The sequence below is a fragment of the Rattus norvegicus genome, chromosome 20, assembly GCF_036323735.1.
Source record: "Rattus norvegicus strain BN/NHsdMcwi chromosome 20, GRCr8, whole genome shotgun sequence".
Lineage (NCBI taxonomy): Eukaryota > Metazoa > Chordata > Mammalia > Rodentia > Muridae > Rattus > Rattus norvegicus.
The window spans coordinates 10,494,682-10,513,300 of record NC_086038.1 but is presented as its reverse complement, the minus strand read 5'-3'; the positions used below and the strand labels follow the sequence as shown (position 1 = coordinate 10,513,300).

Below are 18,619 nucleotides of genomic sequence, written 5' to 3'. Positions count from 1 at the left end.
TAAAACTGTATTCATTGCTGTAGATAAGAGTCATGGCACAAAAGAAGCAAATCCCTGTCTCTCTCGGCGGCCAGGACCTTGCTGCTGGGCACATTGAGAAGCCGTTTCGTTTTCTACCCCAGGCTACACAGAACTGAACGGGAAGCTTGCTGATACCAGGCTAAGCTCTGGCTTTTCTCCATACCCATGTGCAAGCCTAGGTGGATTCCAGGCAACCAGGACAGTATCCAGTCATGGTGTGTCCCAGGTATAACGAGGACATGATAAGCTGATGGCTCTCGGTGCACCAGGCGTCACATAGATCCGCTCCTGTGGCCTGGACAGAGGCCAATGGGTAGTCATCAGTGAGTTGGCACCTGTGGGCCTCATCAGTGGCCAGTGGCATGCTGGGCCTGGTCAACCGCACACACAGGGGGTATCGGTAAAGCACGACTCTGGCATGGAGGGGCTGCCCCTCTCTCACATAACCCGTACATACTGGCAAAGATCAAGCTTCCCTGGCCAGCCTTGGGCTGTCATGCCCACCTGCCGGGGTCAGCCCAGCACATGCTGTTTCTTGACTACACATAGATGATCAGGGCCCGCGGTCCAGAACAGAGAGTCACTCTGATCTCCCTGCTTACCCGAAGACTATGTCTCACTCAGGACACATTAGAAACATCAGAAATGCAAAGTTGAAAAGCGAAGCCCTCATATTTTTTAAGAAGCCCACTTTCCAACCCTAAGTTCATCGTAGAATGTCATATAAAAATATAAATAACTCTGACAGGAATTTTGCAAGCCCACACTTCTAAACCTGTCCACTCCTCAGGAAGTCTGTGCAGGGTCGTCATCCATGACGCCAGCGTTCTGGGCCCACAGCGTGTGTGCCCATTGTGTCCTGCTCATGGCAGCATGAGCAGTCTCACAGGAAGAGGCCTGGCTGGAGGGTCTTCGGACCTCTGGCATCTCCCACTTCCTGGGCCCAGGAGCACCGTGGTTCCATCTCCAATCAGCCAATGAGGCTATGACGTACGCGGTTCTACACCAGCATCCCCTCTTCCTCCTCCTCTGCAGCTCTGAGTAGGTGCAGACTGTCCTCATCAGATGCATCTGTGTCCTCCTCTGTGTCTACAGGTTCGAGGGTGCGTTTCATACCCCTCTGCTTGGAAACCGCCAGCGCGTACTGGATGTTATAGCGGTTCCAGTCACAGCTGAGGACAGAGGACATTAGGTCAGCACCAGCATCTCGCTTTGCTGCCACCAGCAGGATCAGATGCAGCTGTTCCCAAAACGTATCCCCTCCTCAATTCAGTCCCTGCTCTCCCCGGGGTAGTGCAGCATCTGGCCCCTCCCTTCCAGCCACTTACAGAGCCAGGGGCCAATTCTCCACACTCACAGGACAAAGGGCAAGTTTCTGACCTTATCTCCCAGAGCCATGCGTGGGGCAGAGCTCAGTAGAAAGGAACGGCTGCACATTACACCTATGGGTGCCCTGCTACCTATAAAGGGCGGTCTCATCAACCTCACATAGTTATGCCAATGCCTTCGCCATAAAACCAGAGCAGGAGCAATGCTCAGAGAAGGAGGTGGAGTCTCAAGAGCAACCTCTTGGGGAGCTGTGGTGCACCAGCCAGGGAAAGGTTAGGCGCATGTGCCTTGCTAAGCAGACCCATGCCTTAGCACAGCCGCCCCCAACACCAGTCTTCCTGCAGCCAGGCAGAAGTCTAGGAGGGAAAGGGCACGAAGAGGAAGGGCTCGCTCTAGACTTGGAGAAGCATTTATAAAGATAATCAGGGGGGCCATGGGGGTCACAGTGCCCAGGTGCCAGCCTCCCCCTGGAGACTCTGTATGGAGAGACCAGCAGACACGCGTATTATACGCCTGGCTGGAACACGTAGCAACTGCTCAGTGACAGATGATATAGGGACACATGGGTCACAGACCACCAAAAACTACCTGAGAGTAGGCTGTAGGGGGAAGAGGTACGGGATGCACATGGGGTCATTCTAACTAGCGCCGTCCCAAGAACACTAGTTATATTCTGTATTACTGTCATGCTAGGGAAATGCCTACATTCATAGTGCAGATCCTAGAATTCAGGCTCCCTGGCCCCAAGACTGTGACACAAGAATCCAGGCTAGGCTGCCTGGTCCTACCCTGTGTCCATGCCCAGGGTGAAGGGCTCTCACTATGCCTCAGGCATGTCCGTCCCATCTCTGCCTGTTCCAAGTGTTACATGCTGTCTTCAACAAGTGTCAGTCACACCCAGAGGGGATCCTCGCACCCATGGCAGGACTCAGTCCACCCAGCAGACAGAACGTGTATCTCTGACCCCAGAATATTCTGCCCCCGATCAGACACCACAGGGCTAACTGACTGCATGAACCCTACCTGACCCTGCCCACCAACCCCGAGGTACATACAGCTTGGAAATGTCATCTAGATGCCGCTGGAGGCCCTTCTGAAGGAACTGGACCACAGGCAGCAACTGTCCCGCCCTGGAAAGGAGACACCGTTGGTGTAGGCGCATGGAGGGGAATGTTCCCTGTGGCCAGGACCAAGTGCCTGGGTTACTTGTCCACAAGTGAGGAGCAAGGGGGAACCCATTTTATACCTGGACTTCAGGCGCTGTCCATGTGACATCAGTAACTTCTGTGTCCATATAAGGTAGAATTCCAGGTGCCGAGACTCTTCAAAGGAGGCGGCTAAGAACTCTAGCACTTTCACCACATACAGCTCAGGCAGAGAAGCGCTGACCACCTCAACTGCAGGAAGAAGAAAAGCCATGCTCAGTGTGCAAAGAAATCGCCAGGGAGAGTGGGGATGCCCGGAGCTCCTCTGTAGCAGCCGGGTGTGGCTGGTGGTCCTGGCTTACTCTCATTCTGTGGTACAGCCTCCAGGGCCTCCTGGGCCAGTTTTTTCTCATTGAGGCGGAAGGCCATAAGGATGGCCCGGGTAAACTCCCTCTGTCGGAGGGCTTCCCGGATCCGTCCAGGGGTCACACTGGTGTCCAGCTCGAATGGGTCAAAGAGCATCTGGGCGTCCAGGGAGAAGATGAGGAGCCCCTCTGTGCTGGTGGCTGCCCAGCAGCGCCCTGTGGAGCAAGCGGCAAAGGGGTTTCGTTAAACCTGGGAAGCTCATTCATCCCCTGCTTGGAAGGTGTAAACTGCAGGCAGACATTTTTTCCAGGGCTGCAGCTTCCCAGACACCCAATTCCTCTGGCTATTCCAGGAAGTCAGTAGGCTTCCCAGAACAGGGCAGACCTTCATTCAGCCTTGAAGGCCATATAGTTCGTGCTCAGCTGCTCACGCCACCCACACCAAGGGTACAGCCACACACGGGACGTAGTGAGCAGTGGCTCAGAAAAAAATTAAGGGGTTGGGGATTTAGCTCAGTGGTAGAGCGCTTGCCTAGCAAGCGCAAGGCCCTGGGTTCGGTCCCCAGCTCCGGAAAAAAGAAAAGGGAAAAAAAAAAATTAAGCTGTAGAACTGAGTGGCAGGACAGATGGGACCGATGTGGGCCTCAGGCTGTGGTCTACGGCCAGCTGGTCTACCTTCCACAGTGGGAAGTGGGACACAGGGGTGATCGTCTCCAAATGTGTCTGACACATGACGAAACATACCTCACCCTGTCCCCTCCACTAGCGCTGCAGGGCACGGCTAGGGACCTTATACCTGCCCTGCCACGGCAGGTTTCAGGCCTCAGCAGACCCTTGAACATGCTGAGGGACAGAAACAGGGTGGGTAAGGCACTATCACTAGCTGAGGTGCAGAGAGTCTGCCTCCTAGGAAGGGTACCTGGACTGTCACCTCCTCCAAGAGCAGGGTCCAGGCTCCCACTGTGGCGGTAGGGATGGAGTTTCACATTGTACACCCCAAGAACTAGAACGCACATGTGCCAGTCACTTCCTTTTCACCAGACAGCAATGCCCAGAGGCTGTCAGCAGGTTGACACTGTCCTCGCCCTTAGGAACAAAGGCTCTGACACCTATTGGAATTGGCCTGTGCTAAGGGTTACCTGGACTCACCAGTGGGAGAGAAGCGTAGAGAAGTCACCCTGATTTCAGGTTTGAAGTGTCTGGAGCTCATGTCACCTGGAGAGGAGAAACAACTGTCCTTACTTGACTGTGCATACCGAGGCCCGCCCTCAGGTCCACTGTGCTGCCCAAGGGTGGTCACAGGGCCCTACAAAGAACAGCGTTGGAGGAGGGAAGCAGTATTCCCAAAGCCCAGCAGCCCCAAGACCTCTGTGGCAAGTGTTGTGGCCTCATGGAGCAGGGCATCGGGACCCAGGTTTGAGGACATGAGCTCCCGAGCGCATCCGCTGGCCAGCAGACAGCTTGTCTCTGCTCAGCCTAGGTGGGTCTGACTGGTCCAGGGAAACCCTGCATAAAGGAACTCCAGCTTTCTGACTCATGGTTACTGGGATGGTCAGCCTGGGTCCTGGGTGCCCCTAGCATTGATCCTGTGGAGCAGACGCATGGGGCCCTCCCCGTCTAATACAGCCTGGGCATTCCAGGTTCCAGAGAAATGTCTCAGTGTGGAAACAGGCAGAACCCTCATGCAGCCCCATGGAGGGAGCAGCAGTGCCACCAAGAAAGTGGGTAGGGGACAGGGCAGGGGGCTTCTGCTCACCCTTCCTTACACCCGGCAACGGAATCGCTACCCCGTTCTCTTCCCCGGCATCTTGGTCGATGAGTGCCAGGTTGCCAAACTCCGTCATCTTTCTCCGGTTCAGGAATTCCTAGGACAAAGAAGCCCATATTACCATGTCACCAACTGTGCCTTCACAAGGACCTGACATGTAGGCTCAACCCACAGACGCTTCCTTCACAGCCTGAACTCGTGGGGAGGGGGAGGACCCAAGGATGTGTACTGGTAATGTGGGGCATGGAGCTGTCTCTGACAGAGATGCCCTTGTAACACACACACACACACACACACACACACACACACCCAGACACACACACCCAGACACACACACACACAGACACATACACACACACAGACACACACACAGACACATACACACACACACAGACACACACACACATAGACACACACACAGGCAGACAGACAGACAGACACACACACAGACACAGACAGACAGACAGACAGACAGACACACACACACACACACACACACATACACACACACGACAGCTGCAGGCAGCTATAGGCCTACTCAAGAGGTCCCACCCATATTCCTGAGCAAACTGAGTGTGAGGAGGGCTTAGGTCACAGACTGTGGTAAATAGGGACAGATACCCAAGGGATACTAAGGACACAGCCCTGTGACACCGGGGTTGTGCCTGGCCATGATCTGCCTTTGCTCTCTGCTCTGAAGGAGCCCGCATACCTGCCAGTTTACACTGAATACTCCTGTCCTCCAGCTACCTAACCAGGCAGTACCAGGCCCAAAGACAGAGAGGATGCCAGACCCTGGGCGTGCGGGCTTTTCTGGGCGGTCAGGCTAGCATAGCCACCACCCGTGTGCCAGCATTCTGGATCACCCAAGGCCCATGGAGCCAAAACACCTTCCAATGGCCCATGCCACTACTCACTTCCATGGCATCCAGAGAGAAGTTGCAGGAGAGCTCAAACCTCTTCACCAGGATTTGTTCCCGGACGTGGTAAAGGCAGACGAACTTGGACATGCCTCCCGCCAGGATGTTCTGGCCGTCCGCAGAGTAACACACGGTGGTGAAGGCCCTAGGTGAAGAGACAGCCTCTCAAGCACCAATCACTTTGACAGCTGGAGAAGGTAGGGACCACTCCACAGTAACACCCCAGGAGGCAAATACTTATCACACTAGGGTGGCTCAAGGTTCCCTGGCCAACCTCAGCAAAACAGGTACACCTGTGACCCTCAAAGACGGCACCACCCACCACCCCTTTCCTTTCTTAGATGGTACCCTCCTGAGGGAGCCCACCCGGGACGCCCCAGAATCAGCCCAGAACCACATGGTTCCGGTTGGGTCCAAGAGGGCAGAAAATGGAGTCCACCACAGACCAGAGGTCCCACCTCCCTCCCTCTGTGCCCTGTGCTAGCTGCCCTCCTCCCCCCCATCCCCGCCGCCCCTGCTGAAAGAGCTGACACTCACTTGCCCTTGGCCGAGTGTTTAGCTGTGATCTTGTCCAGCTCTTTCCTGCCCGTCTTCAGGTCATGCCTGCCCTCGATGGAGCCCACCTGTACAGCATTCTCCGGATCCCAGAAAGTGATCTGTGAATTCAGAGTAGCCACAGCCAGCTCTGCACCATCAGGCCGGTAAGTCACAGCTAGGACTAGAGAGAGAGAACAACATCAGGCCCAGGAGGCCGGGGACCCCAAGGTGCTTGGGGAATTCATCGAGAGCTGCCTGGAAGCAAGACTGTTGTACACACCAGCTGGGGACACCCACACCACTGCCCAGCTTGCTGATGGGGGCTTGGTGTCCCTCAGACACAAGAGCTCCCAAGGCAGCACAGGGTGACAGCCTCAGGGCTGCAGTGTGCTGGTCCTGCAGGTGACAAGACAGTCACACAGACCGCCCTATAGCTCAGTCTGCTCCAGGCACTCCCAGGGACTCAGTGGTTTAGCTTGAAGGCTGCTCTGGAGAGCAATAGGGAGCATGACGAAAGCCCCAGGACTCAGCCTGACGCAGTTGGACAGTGGACTCAATGACCAGCTTCTCTCGTCATGCCTCCAACCCTGGGGGCTGCCAAGCTGCTGGGTCTGGGGGGGTCTAGCATCGTTCTCAGCACCCACCGAGCTCACATCAGAAACCCAACTAGGACCAAGGAGGAGGCGGCTCACTAGAGAATATCAGTCTGGATGGCAGCAGGAGGAAAACGGCTCTGGCCCCGGTCCGTCTGCAGACCCAGCCGCAGCTCACCGTCAGAGGTCAGACTCAAGGTCTCCTTGGTTCTCCAACTGTCGAACATGTCCCACAGACGCACTGTCTTGTCCCAAGAGGCACTAGCCAGGATGGACTTCATGGGGTTAAAGCAAAGACCACTGATGGGCCCCTCATGGCCAGAGAGAACCTAGAGACGAGAATCAGAGACAGATGTGGGAGGGGCCCGAGCACGATCTCAGCTGTGAGGAGGAGTGTGGGAAGGCCAGGCCGAACCCTCCATTAACTGCCACTGCTCAATACGTGGAGGTCTGTGCTTGGCTCTGCGCCCAGGTCCCCGAGCCCCAGCCACTGCATCGGCTTTTTAGGGTATCCAAGTAGGACCCCATGGATGCCAAGGATTCAAGCAGGGACAGCCTTGCCCACCTGTCCCCAAGCGTTCTAAGTACGTCGTGGACTAGGGGATCAGACTGCTCTTACATCAAGGAGCCTGCCTGTCTGCATGGACCACACAAAGATCTCAAAGGAGTCCTGCGCCCCTGCAGAGACGATTTCCCCGCTTGAGTCGACGGCCACACAAGAGAACTGTGTGGGCCGTGGAGACGTGAAGGTGCGGAAATTCCGGTACCTGAACAGGAACAAGGTCAAGGCAGATGTCAACACACACACCCCTGCCCCTCTTGAATGCTTTGTCCACAAAGTGCTTGGAGGCAGGACTCACCTGTGAAGATCGTAGGCTCTCACGGTGCCATCCAAGGAGGAGGTGACAATGACATGGCCTGTGGCAGTGAATGTCACTCCAGTGACCCCACTGGAGTGTTCCGTGAGAGTGACAAAGCAGAAGCCACTGAGGGTGTTCCACACCTTGACCTAGAGAGGGAGCACACAGAAGCCATGACCACAGCACCTAGACCCTGACCATGTAGCCTCACAGGCATAGTGGCTATACCAGGTGATGCCAGGAGAGGCCACTTGTACCCCACAGCTCCCACACCTCTGGGTGGAGACTGAGGGTGGCAGTGAGAGCTCTAACAAGGGTGAACGTGGCCTGATCCAGGCCCAGCAAGTGCTTACCACTTCACATGTTGGCTGGTACTGGAAGTCTCACAAGAGTTAGAAACAGGAACATTTGGACCCTGTCCACCCAAAGTCCATGAAATGCGCCCCACTGAGGCTGTTAGCCTAAGAAATGGAGGCCAAATTTCCACCACCCACCTGGCCTACCCACAGCTCAGCCCAATGAAGCCCAGTGCCCACCTTGCCATCGTCCCCACCGGTGACAATGTACTGCCCGTCAGGGGAGTAGGCCAGGGCCACCATGCTGTTGAAGTGGCCTTGTTGTTTGAGCACGTAGGATTCACTCTGCCACTCCCACACCAGCAGCTGGCCCAAGCCTATGGGCACAAGAAAGCTGCCGTTACTGTCTGGACACCTCACCCCCGGCCTCTGCACATGGCACGGGACAGGGTTTCCCAACTACTCCTGCAACGCTGTCAGCCAGGGCTGGACTCACCTTGAACACTCACTAAGAACACAGGCCTACGGCAGCCCAAGGCAGGGGAATGAAAAGACCAAAGAGAGAAAGTGGACCCCACCCCTCACGCCTGATACTGACACCATCTGCAGCCCTGCAGCTGACTGGACTGGATAGGTCCAGGACTACTAGACAGGGATGTGGCCACCTCTGCAGGCCAAAATGAAAGGGCCACCGAAGACTAGAATTTTTTTTTTCTTTTCTTTTTTTTCAGAGCTGGGGACCGAACCCTGGGCCTTGTGCTTGCTAGGCAAGCGCTCTACCACTGAGCTAAATCCCCAACCCCTGAAGACTAGAATTTAAGTATGAGTGTGGGCCTCAGAAGATCGCCCATCTGTAGCCTTCACTGACTCCTGCCATTCACACCTAGAGTCTACACTTCTGCTCAATGAGCTGTGGGAAGCTCCTCTCCCCAGGGGAGCAGGCTTCTTCTACTACACAAGGCACTCTGGGGCCCCGCAAGGTGCAGTCTGGGTTCACTGGGCTCTCTGCCCCAAGACTTGACTTGAGGTCAGCTTCTGGGCAGATGCTTCCCTTCTAAAGCAGGGCAGGGAGACCAACCTGAGCAGCCAAAGGCGATCCAGTCCCCAGAGCTGTTGATCGCAACCGAAGCGACCCTCTGATCAGAGATGCTGGGCAGACAAAAGCATTGTGAGGGCAGGGTGAACAGGAGCGGCCATCTTGCCCACTTCCGCACCCCTCTCCCTTCCTGTCAGAGCCCAGGCCTGCTCGCTGGGGCCAGCCAGCAGTCACCGGAGGAACAAGCACTTTAATACTCTCTGTGCTTCTGAGATGAAGAAGGGAACGGAGAGACCAAGGCTGAAAGTGGACCCCGACCCCTCACACCGAGCCTGGCGTCTGTGGCTCATGTGTAGGGCGCAGTGGTTGGTAGAAAGCTGTCCTGCAGGCCCATTCACCCAGGGACCTTATTGTGTATGCCCAGAAGCATTCCAGTGAGCCCCACTCACCTCAGGGAGTGGATGAGGTTGAACTCTGGGAGCTCATGCAGATGGAAGATTCCAGAAGCAAAACCCGTGACCAAGAGATGGGTCTTCTTATGATAAGCGGCGGCTGTCAGGTTGTTAAAGTCTCCTTCTTTGTTCAAGAAGTACCTGGATTGACAGGCAGAGCACAGGGAGGATACAGGATGGGGCTCAGGGTGGGTCTGAATCTTCCCCCTCACCTAGGCTCGGGACAGGGGCACATGGAGAGCCAGGTGTGCCCTGTGCTCCAGGCAGCTGCTAGCCCCCCACTTCCTTGTAGCCTGCCCGCTTCTCCAGTGGGTGCTGTCTATGTGAAGGTGACTGGGAAGCACCTTTACCAGGGCAAAAGAGGTCTCCCTACAGCACACAGGTCTCCTGTATGGCTGTGAGGTGACCCAGACCTGTTTCCTGAGTGGTTTTTGCAGGTTCCACCCCAATCCTTTCCTGACCTCTCACAGATAGACACCTTCCTTCTACACTGGCACCTGCCCACAACCCTGGTGGCTGCTGCCCTGATGTTGGGGCCAAGTGTGCCCTACCCCGGTCTATGTCCTGAACCCCTATCTGGGATACCCTGAGACCTCAGGTCCATCCAGACCTTCTCCTTCATCACTGCTTGACAAGGAAGAGCAGTTCTTCCCATCCCCCACTCTGTCACCTTCCAGTTCAGAGGCCATGATGGCCACCCACCAGGTCCTGTTCTTCTATACCCCAGACAGTGGCTTCTATCTAAAGTCAGGTGACTTCAAAACAGAGCTGACCCTTGGGCACTCTTCCTTTGCCCAGAGCCCCACTACACTGCTAATGCCACCCCACAAGTCCCCCCACCCACCTCTCCAATGGAAACTGGGTGGGTGACATGTCCCCAGGGCCAAGGCCAGAGCCGGGCACACGGCCAGCGCCAAATAAGTAAAGAGAACAGTTAAGCTGGAAGACCTACTTGGCCAGCCGTGAGTATTTCACTTTCCCGACCCTCTCCTGCTCGGCTGGCACGGCCTTCCCTCGGATGGTGGTTTCTCGATTCCCTTCCCCTTCTTCATCCTCCTCCTCCTCTTCTTCCTTCTCCCTCTGAAGTATGTCTGCCTTCCAGCCCCTAGGCGCCTTAAGCCGCAGGCCCTCAGGGGGTGTGTCACACTGCCACACACACAGGGCTCCATCTTGGCTGAGCGAGTACAGCTGCAAAGGAAGCAGCTGAGCTGGAAACAGGCCGCTCTCCCGATGCCCAGGCCCTTGTATCAGGTGCCCCTCAGGCTTGGTGTTTGGATTCTGATTCCATCAGCCCCAGCCCCCGCCCCCCAGGATGGGTCGGGGTCACACATGGCAGTGGCCAGGGCTAGAGAGATCCCCTAGAGGTAGCCTTACGAAGGCTCAGACTGCCAGGCTAGGAAGTGTAGGTAAGGGACGTACATCTAGGCTGTTGGACTCAAAGAAGCAGGCCACAATGGCGTCTTTGTGTCCACTCAGTGCATAGTAGATAAGGTTGTCCCAGCGCTCAGCTCCAAACACCCAGGTGGACATGTCTTTGCTTCCGACCACAAAGCACCTGGAACAGAGATGGCGCCGGGGCTCACAACGGTGCCGCTACCCTTGTGGCCCACCATGGCTTCCCTCTGAGAGACCACTGATGCCCCATAAGGGACTTAGAGGAAAACTCAATACTATGCCTGTGGGTCTCTCTGGGTATGGCTGTTGGTATTCTGTCCCACCCTGGATGCAACCTGAGATCCTCTTAACCACACTGTCAGGTGAATGGGATGGGCTTGTTGCTGCAAAGGTAGCATGCTATGGCTCTGTGCTTGCTGGAGGCCTGGCCAGGGTGCAGGAACAAGGAAGATGCCGTGACTACCACTGACCTCTTCCCAGGAGACAGGGTGTCAGCACCCAAGGCAAGCCAGAAACAAGCGGATGCCTTCAAGAGAAGGACAGTTAGATAGTGTACAAGGCAGAGGTTGGACCTCAGCAGCAGCTCCCGGACAGCAAAGCTGGCTTACATGCTCCTGAGTGGGAACTTATTTCTACGTATACCTCCATCCCATGAGGAAGTCTCCAGGGGTAAACGGGAGAAGGAAGAACACTACAGACCTCACTTAGAGCAGAGTTCAGTCCTGCTATTAGAGGCTGGACCAAACCACAAGACGGGCTCATAGCGTATTTTAAAACGCAGCCACAACTTATGGGAAGGAGACGGCATTCTCTGGGGACAGATGGCCTAAGGTGTCCTCCCTCCCAACCCCCATGCCCCCGGTCTCACTTGGAGTCATCTGTCCAGTCAATGCACGTGGTCTCATCGTAGGGCCCAAAATAGGTTTTGTCCAGAACAAAGGCATTGAATTCTCGCTTCTTTCCGGGGGCATGGTACATCTGGGCAATGTTGCCCTTCGTGATGACAAATTTTCTGCAGGAGAAACGGGGTCACATGTGGTACTGGAGACCAACAAATAGCTGGCCCGACACCAATGCTCTGTATCCTTCAGGGAGAGGCACCCACGGCAGCACCCAGACAGAAGGGAGACAGATGCTCTTACCTGCCATCGGGGGAGAAGGAGACACTGTGCACGGAACCCTTGAAGTGGAAGTGGTGGAGCACGGACCTGCACACCAAGCTAACTAGCAGAGCGGCGCCTCCTGCGAGAGAGTGAGACGGTGGCCACCCGACCCCAGACGCAGCGTGCCTGTCCACCTGCGACACGGACTGCCTGGACCCGTGCTATGAGGCTGACCCTGACCCGATGTGATGCCCTTGTTCCACGGCCCAGAAGATGCAGGGCCGCCCCAGTGCCTGACCACACCCACATCCATTACCTTCGTCGACGATGATTGCCAGGCGACCATCTGGGGACAGCCCCACGCACTTGATGTTGTACTTGGTGGCCAGAGGCAATGTGTCTGATCTGTTGCTGAGAAACACAAAGACCCCAGCGCACGGTTGGACTCGGGTACTCAGACCAAGGAGGACAGCGCCAGAGACAGACTAGCAGCTGGTTCTCCTGCTGTAGGGTCCCCTTGGGCTACAGCTTGTTCCTTGCTCTCCTGGGTAATCTTGGCATTGACCTTTTAGAGTCAAGGGTAGCACACTTGTAAAAGCTGTGTGTTCTTAAATTGAAATGTGGATAGAAGGGGGAAGCAGGGTTTGATCAAGCTGGAGGCACATCACAGGTGTAGTAATGAGATCAGAGTCCATTAGTTTGTTCAGAGTCGTCTTTAACAAACAGGTTCTCTCTAATCCCAAGTCCCCGAGATGCTATTTAAAGAGAGAGCAACACAGAAGACCTGACTGGACCCTGTAATCCATCAACAGCAGGCAGAATAGGTTGCACTGCTGGCCCCAGCCTACAGAGTCTGGAAATGGAGGTTAACTGAAGCTAACAGGAACACAGTGGCCAGAAAAACTGGAGGGTCTTGCCCAGGATAGAGAGGGCCAGTCTACAGCCGCTCGGACAGTCCAGGCAGAGACTGTCAGACAGACAGGCAGAGTCTGTCTGACTCACAGTCAGACAGAAAAAGAACGGCGGCACATTTGTTGGGACAAACGAAGCTAAGCCCGACCGACCTCTGGCTGCCAAGTTGCCCATTCTAGATCTGACCATCTTAGCAGGGAAGGTGAGAACCATCAGAGCCGTTGAGCCAAGATTCAAGGCAGCCTGCCCAGGGCCCTCAGAGGCTTCCTCTCAGTAGTAAGTGCTTATCTCTTGAGATAACCTTCCTGCCCTCCACCACCTCCACAGAAGAGGTAGGGTCCCTTGCTAGCCAATAGCCAAAAGGCACATGACTTTTCCTTTCCCTTTAAGGATAATGTCGGTGTCCTAGATACTAGAATGAAAGATGAAGATCCCAGCAGGCAACCCTACCATGACCCAGTGACCTCCTAAATCCAGAAGCCCTGCAAGCCACAAAGAGGATGGCTAGCCTTCACATGAAGGCTACTGTCCCTGCTGGCATTGTCTCTCTATACTTACTTCTTAAGGTCAAACACAGTGACTCTGTTTCCCACAGGGCTGATAACAGAATTTCCATCACGTGAGAAATTTAGGTTTCCACACCGATAAACTGTACCCAGCAAATTGGAGAACTGCAAAGGAAATGAATCAGTCTTAACACAGAGAACACAGTGTCAACTCTCTGAGATGGTGATGGGAGGCATCCTGGAATTGGGTTTCCTCTAAGGGAAATGATACTCCCAAGACAGGAAGCATTTTCCAGGCACAGAAGGGCATAGGATCCCTATTCTAACGGAAGTTACCTCAGTGAACGGGCTCCAGGAGATGCTTACCACCCACCGTGCTATGCATCAGTGCCTTGGTGCATCCATGCCGTTATCAAACACAAGCATCGCCATCCAACAGACACAGCTCGGTGTAGAGGCCCGAGTCTTGTGTTCTATGTCCACATAGAAATGGCACATAAGCACCTGGACTGATGTCTAAACACTGCAAAGCCCAGTAGTGCAGTAAGGTAGCTGCTTACAGGGATTGCCTGGGCTAAAACCTAAGGCGGGAGTCAGTTTGGGCTGTAGGAGGACAGCCATGCAAGAGATAACACCAGGCAGAGCTTGGCTTCTAAGAGGTGTGATCAGCCCGAGGCGTGCTGTCGAATTTGTTCCAAAGACTGGCGGCCCGGTAGGGAGCTGGATGTTGCTTGAGGTGTGTTGTTAAGAGCCTTTCTGCAGCCACTGCTGGGTTGTCTGACCTGAGTATGGACAGGGCTAGGTACAGCCCGAGACCCTGTTTGGTGGGAACGAGGGCTTCAGTGTGAACCGGGAGCGACAGCTTGCGATGGGCCGACCCACCAGTGCTTTCCGTGGGCAGCCGAGATGCCAACGACCTCGGTCTCTTCCACGTCCTCGGAACCTTCGATCGCCCTCCCGCTTCCCCTGCCTGACCCGCGGCTCACCCGATAAGCGAATTTCATCCCGGAGCCACACGTGCGGAACCCTGCTCCAGCCACTTCCGGAATACGAACTATCTCCGGCGCTCAAAATGCGTAATTCCGGGGGCGGGGCCTCAACCATAGTGTTCCAGGAAGTCCCGCCCACTCCCCGCCAGTTCGCAGGTGAACCGAGCACCGGTGAGCTGGTTCAGGGGACTGCCAGGACCGTGGTGATTAGAGCTAAGCTCTAGGTCTCCTTGTGTAATGATTGCGGGATCTTGGTCAGGAGCTGGGAAATCAACACACTCGCTTGTAACCGTGCAAAAACAAAAAAACAAAAAAACCCAAGTTCAAACGGAGTTTCTTCTTAAAATGTGTATTTTTAGAATTTTAATGCTTACACTTTAAACAATCTTAGTACAGTGGTTTTACTCTGACATTATGTTACAGAATACTGTGAAAATGGAAACAACGCCTGCAGTGTCAAGGTGCGACCGGCACCGTTCCTAGACCCAGTTCCAAAGAACAGCTGCCCGCTCTCTTACAGAGAAAGGGTGTCTTCTTCGTGAGAAATAAAAATTTAAAGTCATGTCCGGCTTATTTTAAGCATCATGGTTTAAAGGAAACACATTGGTCAGTTCTTTCATAAAAAGTGGCATAACTTTGCATTTTTAGATAAAATCTGGCATGTTTAATTGGATTTTAAAATTTCACCTTGTTTTTTAAATGCTAAAGAAAAAGAAAAAAACAAAAAACAAGAGAGGCTTTTCTAGGATTTCTACTCTTTATCTGACACAGGCACCCACTCCAGGCTGCACAAAGGGGCTGTAAGGCAGGAGTCATCAAATACAATTCCCATGTTACAAACAGAAGTTACAATTCTTCCAATCACAGGAGACCCTGTGAAATTCACAACAATTGTAACAGCCTTTCTTCCTGCGCATCTACACGTGGTGCCAACTGTCGGTAAACATCAGTGTATTTGCTTCCAAGACACACTCCCTGTCTGGCTTCACCATGTCTAACACCTGCTTCATCCTCACCAAACCACCAATACCCGTACAACACAATCCAGTGACAGTCTCTTAGCTCCTCTACAAACAGAAGAAAATAGGATGACTTTGTGGCCCATCTCTGGTCTTGAAAACAAACACATGTCGTTTTTGGGTAGCTAGAGGAGGAAAAAAAAATCCCTTAACAGATTGGATTTTATTCTATACTGAGATAACAGAACTACCACCAACATTTTAGATTACCCCTAAATATATATAATTAGGAAACTCCAGAGAATTCAGACCTATGAAAATGGGGTGGGTGGTTAACTCAGAACGAGACTCCACTCTGAACTGGGCAGCACATTACGCAGGGAGGTGGGAGGCAAACAGTGCCAGGTGGAAGCTTCTCTGACAGGAGGAGTTTCAAAGACTTCCTCACACATGGGTTTGACAAGTGTCAGGGCAACTGTCAAGGTTTGCCACAAACAGAGTCCAGAGGGCTGTAAACATTTAGGAAGTATGAAGTTCTAATTTGCACACCTAGCTCACCCAAGTTTATTAGTTTTAAACTGCACATAAAGTAAGTTTCCTAAAGGTTTTAAATGTTTATTTTCTTTATGCATTCCTCCAACTCTTGCAAATGAAAAAGATTTGGTGGTAGTGTGTTAGCGGTGCGTGCGCGCGTGCACGCGTGCAGGTGGCGGGGAGTGTCACACCATCTTTTATTTACTCAGTTAAAAGCAAATACACTGAATACTGAAAGTGTTGGCTTGGTTCTCCTGGATCTACCTGTGTCCCTGACTCCCTGAGCCCAAGCTTGGTCCCTGGCCACGACTGAAGAGGGCTCCTTGCTCTTCCAGCTCCCCCTCTCAGGTCCCACTCATGTAAGCCATGCCAATGAGCCCAGAGCACTCTGACTCCTATGTACAAAAATACAGCACTTTGGAGGACTGAACACATTTAATACATACAGCATGTATTTACAAGCTAGGACTTCCACGCCAGTAAAAACAAACACACATTTATTTTGTCCTTGATTTTTTGGTGCAACTTATACACAAACATTACATCAGTTAGTCTGTACTCTTAAAAATAATAAATCAACAATATGTACAATCAAATTTACAACCAAAAGTAAATGAACCCGTCGGTGCGGTATGACTGCAACCCAGTGGCCCAGCTGAGGTCCTCCAGGCCCTGAGCCGGGCACAAGAGAGGCCCCTGTCATCTTCACTGCAGACAGAACATCTTCAGTTCCGAGACTTAAGGTGCAAAGATGTCGATTATGCAGCTACAACACAAGCAGACTTTAGAGGGCGAGAACACATTCTCCCCCCACATCCAACAATTATAATAAATAGAGATTTAATTCCAAGTGCATATGCTATTCAATCAACATTAGAGGGAGTCAGGGGTCCAGGACCTTTAGCCTAAGCCGTCTCCATACCACACTTCCCTCCGCTCTGGTCGTGTCTGCAGGACCTTCCACGTGGCTTCTACAGATGGACCTTGTGATCTGCTGGGCATCCCAAGGCACAGAAGGGGTTATGTTCCCTCCCACCCCACCCCACGGACCCAAAGCTGTTACTATAAAACTGTAACCAGGGGCTCTGGGGTGGAGGACAGTGTTTCATCCTGGGAGGCCCACGGGTTGCCCAGGGACTGGGCTGTGTGAGAAGGGCACACAGTGCCATAAGAGGACTGCAGTCTGCTGAAGATCCACCTTAAAGAAACAATGGGGGTGTACGGAGAGCCACCAGGAGAGAGCTGTGAACGGAGACCAGACCCCCTTGAGAGGGTCTGATGAGTTGGGGATAACAGCAGGGGGCACAGGGTCAGGGATAAAAAAAGAAAACAAATCCTGTGTCATAGACAACATGAGGTGACGCTCTACTCCACTGAGCAGCTGAAGGACACTATTCTCTGCTGCGTCTGTAGCTAGGCAGGACTGCCAGAGTCTGGTTAGAGCTAGTGTGTTACCACAGACCACAATCCAGCCACAGTCCCTAACGTGCACTCACGGCCACTCTGTGGCTTTGCTGGCTCATGGCACGGTCAGGTGACACTGACTTCCAGGACGTGGTCGTCTTGACTGGGAATGACCAGGATCTGCATGCCAGTGCTGGAGTTGAAGACCTGGCCAGCGGGCAGTGCCTGGAGCCGGGGCATCGGCAAGCCTTTGTGCTCGCCGCTGGAAGTGGAGTGTGCACTGCCTCTGCTCCGCAAGCTGCTGCAGTCCAGCTGGTCGTCTAGGTGCTTGTCCACTGACAGGCTGTCATTTTCTATCCAGCTGTCTGTGGGACACACAGGAGGTCAGACAGAGCCACCACAGAGTGGGCCTGGGGAGGGGGCGAGCCAACCTGGGCTGTCATGTGGATGCAGAAGAGCCAAGCAAGTGTCATGCTGTTACAGAATTCCTGTAGTTTTTTTTTTTTTTTTTTTTTTTTTTTTTTTTAAAACTAGGACAAACTGGGATTTGGGTGTTAAATTCTACTGGCCATGAAAATATGTGTTAACTTTTCAATTTGTGACATGAAGCTACAGCTTATTCAAACACAGAATTTACCATTGATTTTCAAGAGGGCTCTGCCACAACTTTCTTATATGTTCAGGAGACACCATACTTTGAGCTGGCAGTGTGGTTTGGTCCTCTCAGGATGCCAGGTAGTAGCAGAAACTGCAGTCCCCAGTCAGCCTTCCCCGGATGGCCGGGGAGGCAGCAGGCCAGCACAAAGTGCACTGTGCAAGCCAGAGTTTGGGGATTCTGTGCTTTGTTTTAAACCATGTCTAGGACTGTACATTTAAACCAAGCTCTGTGCTAACAGTTCTGCATAAATGAGACGCTAAGGCTATCACAGTGAGTGAACTGACTTCCGGTACTTTCAACATGGGATGACTTATCAGGATATGACCCACTTTATGTAAGACGGGTTTGCCCTGTGTAAACTCCTTACCAGCGTCCAGTTGAGAGGCATGAGCAGAGTGGTGGGGAAGGTACTTGAACAGTCGGACATCAGGCAAGGGGAGGTAACCAGCAAACAGAGGCATCACTTCCATGTGGACTCTGTGAGTAGCCTGGGCAGCCAAAGGCATGGCGATGACACCACAGCTCTTCCCACAGACAGCCCAGTTGCTGCTGTTGTCCACAACTGAAATGAGGAGGACAGACTATTGGTACAGGCAGCAAAGTGAGACCCTCCCTTTCCAATCCTCACGGCCACAGTAGAGACCCCATTATAGGACACACACGTCTCACGTTAAGTCCACCTTAGAGTGAGCATGCACTCTGATAATTAAGGCACACCGCTGTTTTAGTGCAACACTCAATTACTTCTCGTTTGACTGGATCACAATGGATGCAGACAGAAAACTATGTTTTCCATCAATAGCACAAGTGTTAAATAGGCTGTTTGGTGGCTGGAGG

The 18,619-nt window shown here is 53.3% G+C and overlaps 2 protein-coding genes across 2 annotated transcripts in view; both read right to left on the bottom strand.

Annotated features, from left to right (window-relative positions):
* Nucleotides 1-669: 669 nt before the first annotated feature.
* On the bottom strand, nt 670-14,303 carry Pwp2 (PWP2, small subunit processome component). The gene is made up of 21 exons (NM_001168653.1): nt 14,225-14,303; nt 13,291-13,403; nt 12,137-12,231; nt 11,860-11,959; nt 11,586-11,729; nt 10,742-10,877; nt 10,275-10,510; nt 9,320-9,463; nt 8,913-8,983; nt 8,075-8,211; nt 7,539-7,687; nt 7,298-7,445; nt 6,857-7,007; nt 6,086-6,266; nt 5,546-5,693; nt 4,617-4,725; nt 4,010-4,075; nt 2,858-3,076; nt 2,597-2,747; nt 2,406-2,480; nt 670-1,193 (listed from the first exon to the last, which is right to left on the bottom strand). Exons 1-21 carry the CDS (start codon nt 14,240-14,242, stop codon nt 1,022-1,024), a joined length of 2,763 nt encoding a protein of 920 aa, NP_001162124.1. The 5' UTR covers nt 14,243-14,303; the 3' UTR covers nt 670-1,021.
* A 257-nt stretch (nt 14,304-14,560) lies between these two features.
* The window catches only part of Trappc10 (trafficking protein particle complex subunit 10), a 60,337-nt gene continuing 56,278 nt past the window's right edge, over nt 14,561-18,619 (bottom strand). Inside the window, exons 22-23 of the mRNA NM_001173528.1 lie at nt 18,150-18,344; nt 14,561-17,489 (exon numbers count right to left, since the gene is read on the bottom strand). Coding sequence (NP_001166999.1) covers nt 17,251-17,489; nt 18,150-18,344 — 434 coding nt within the window. The 3' untranslated portion in view covers nt 14,561-17,250. The remainder of the gene's footprint in view (nt 17,490-18,149; nt 18,345-18,619) is intronic.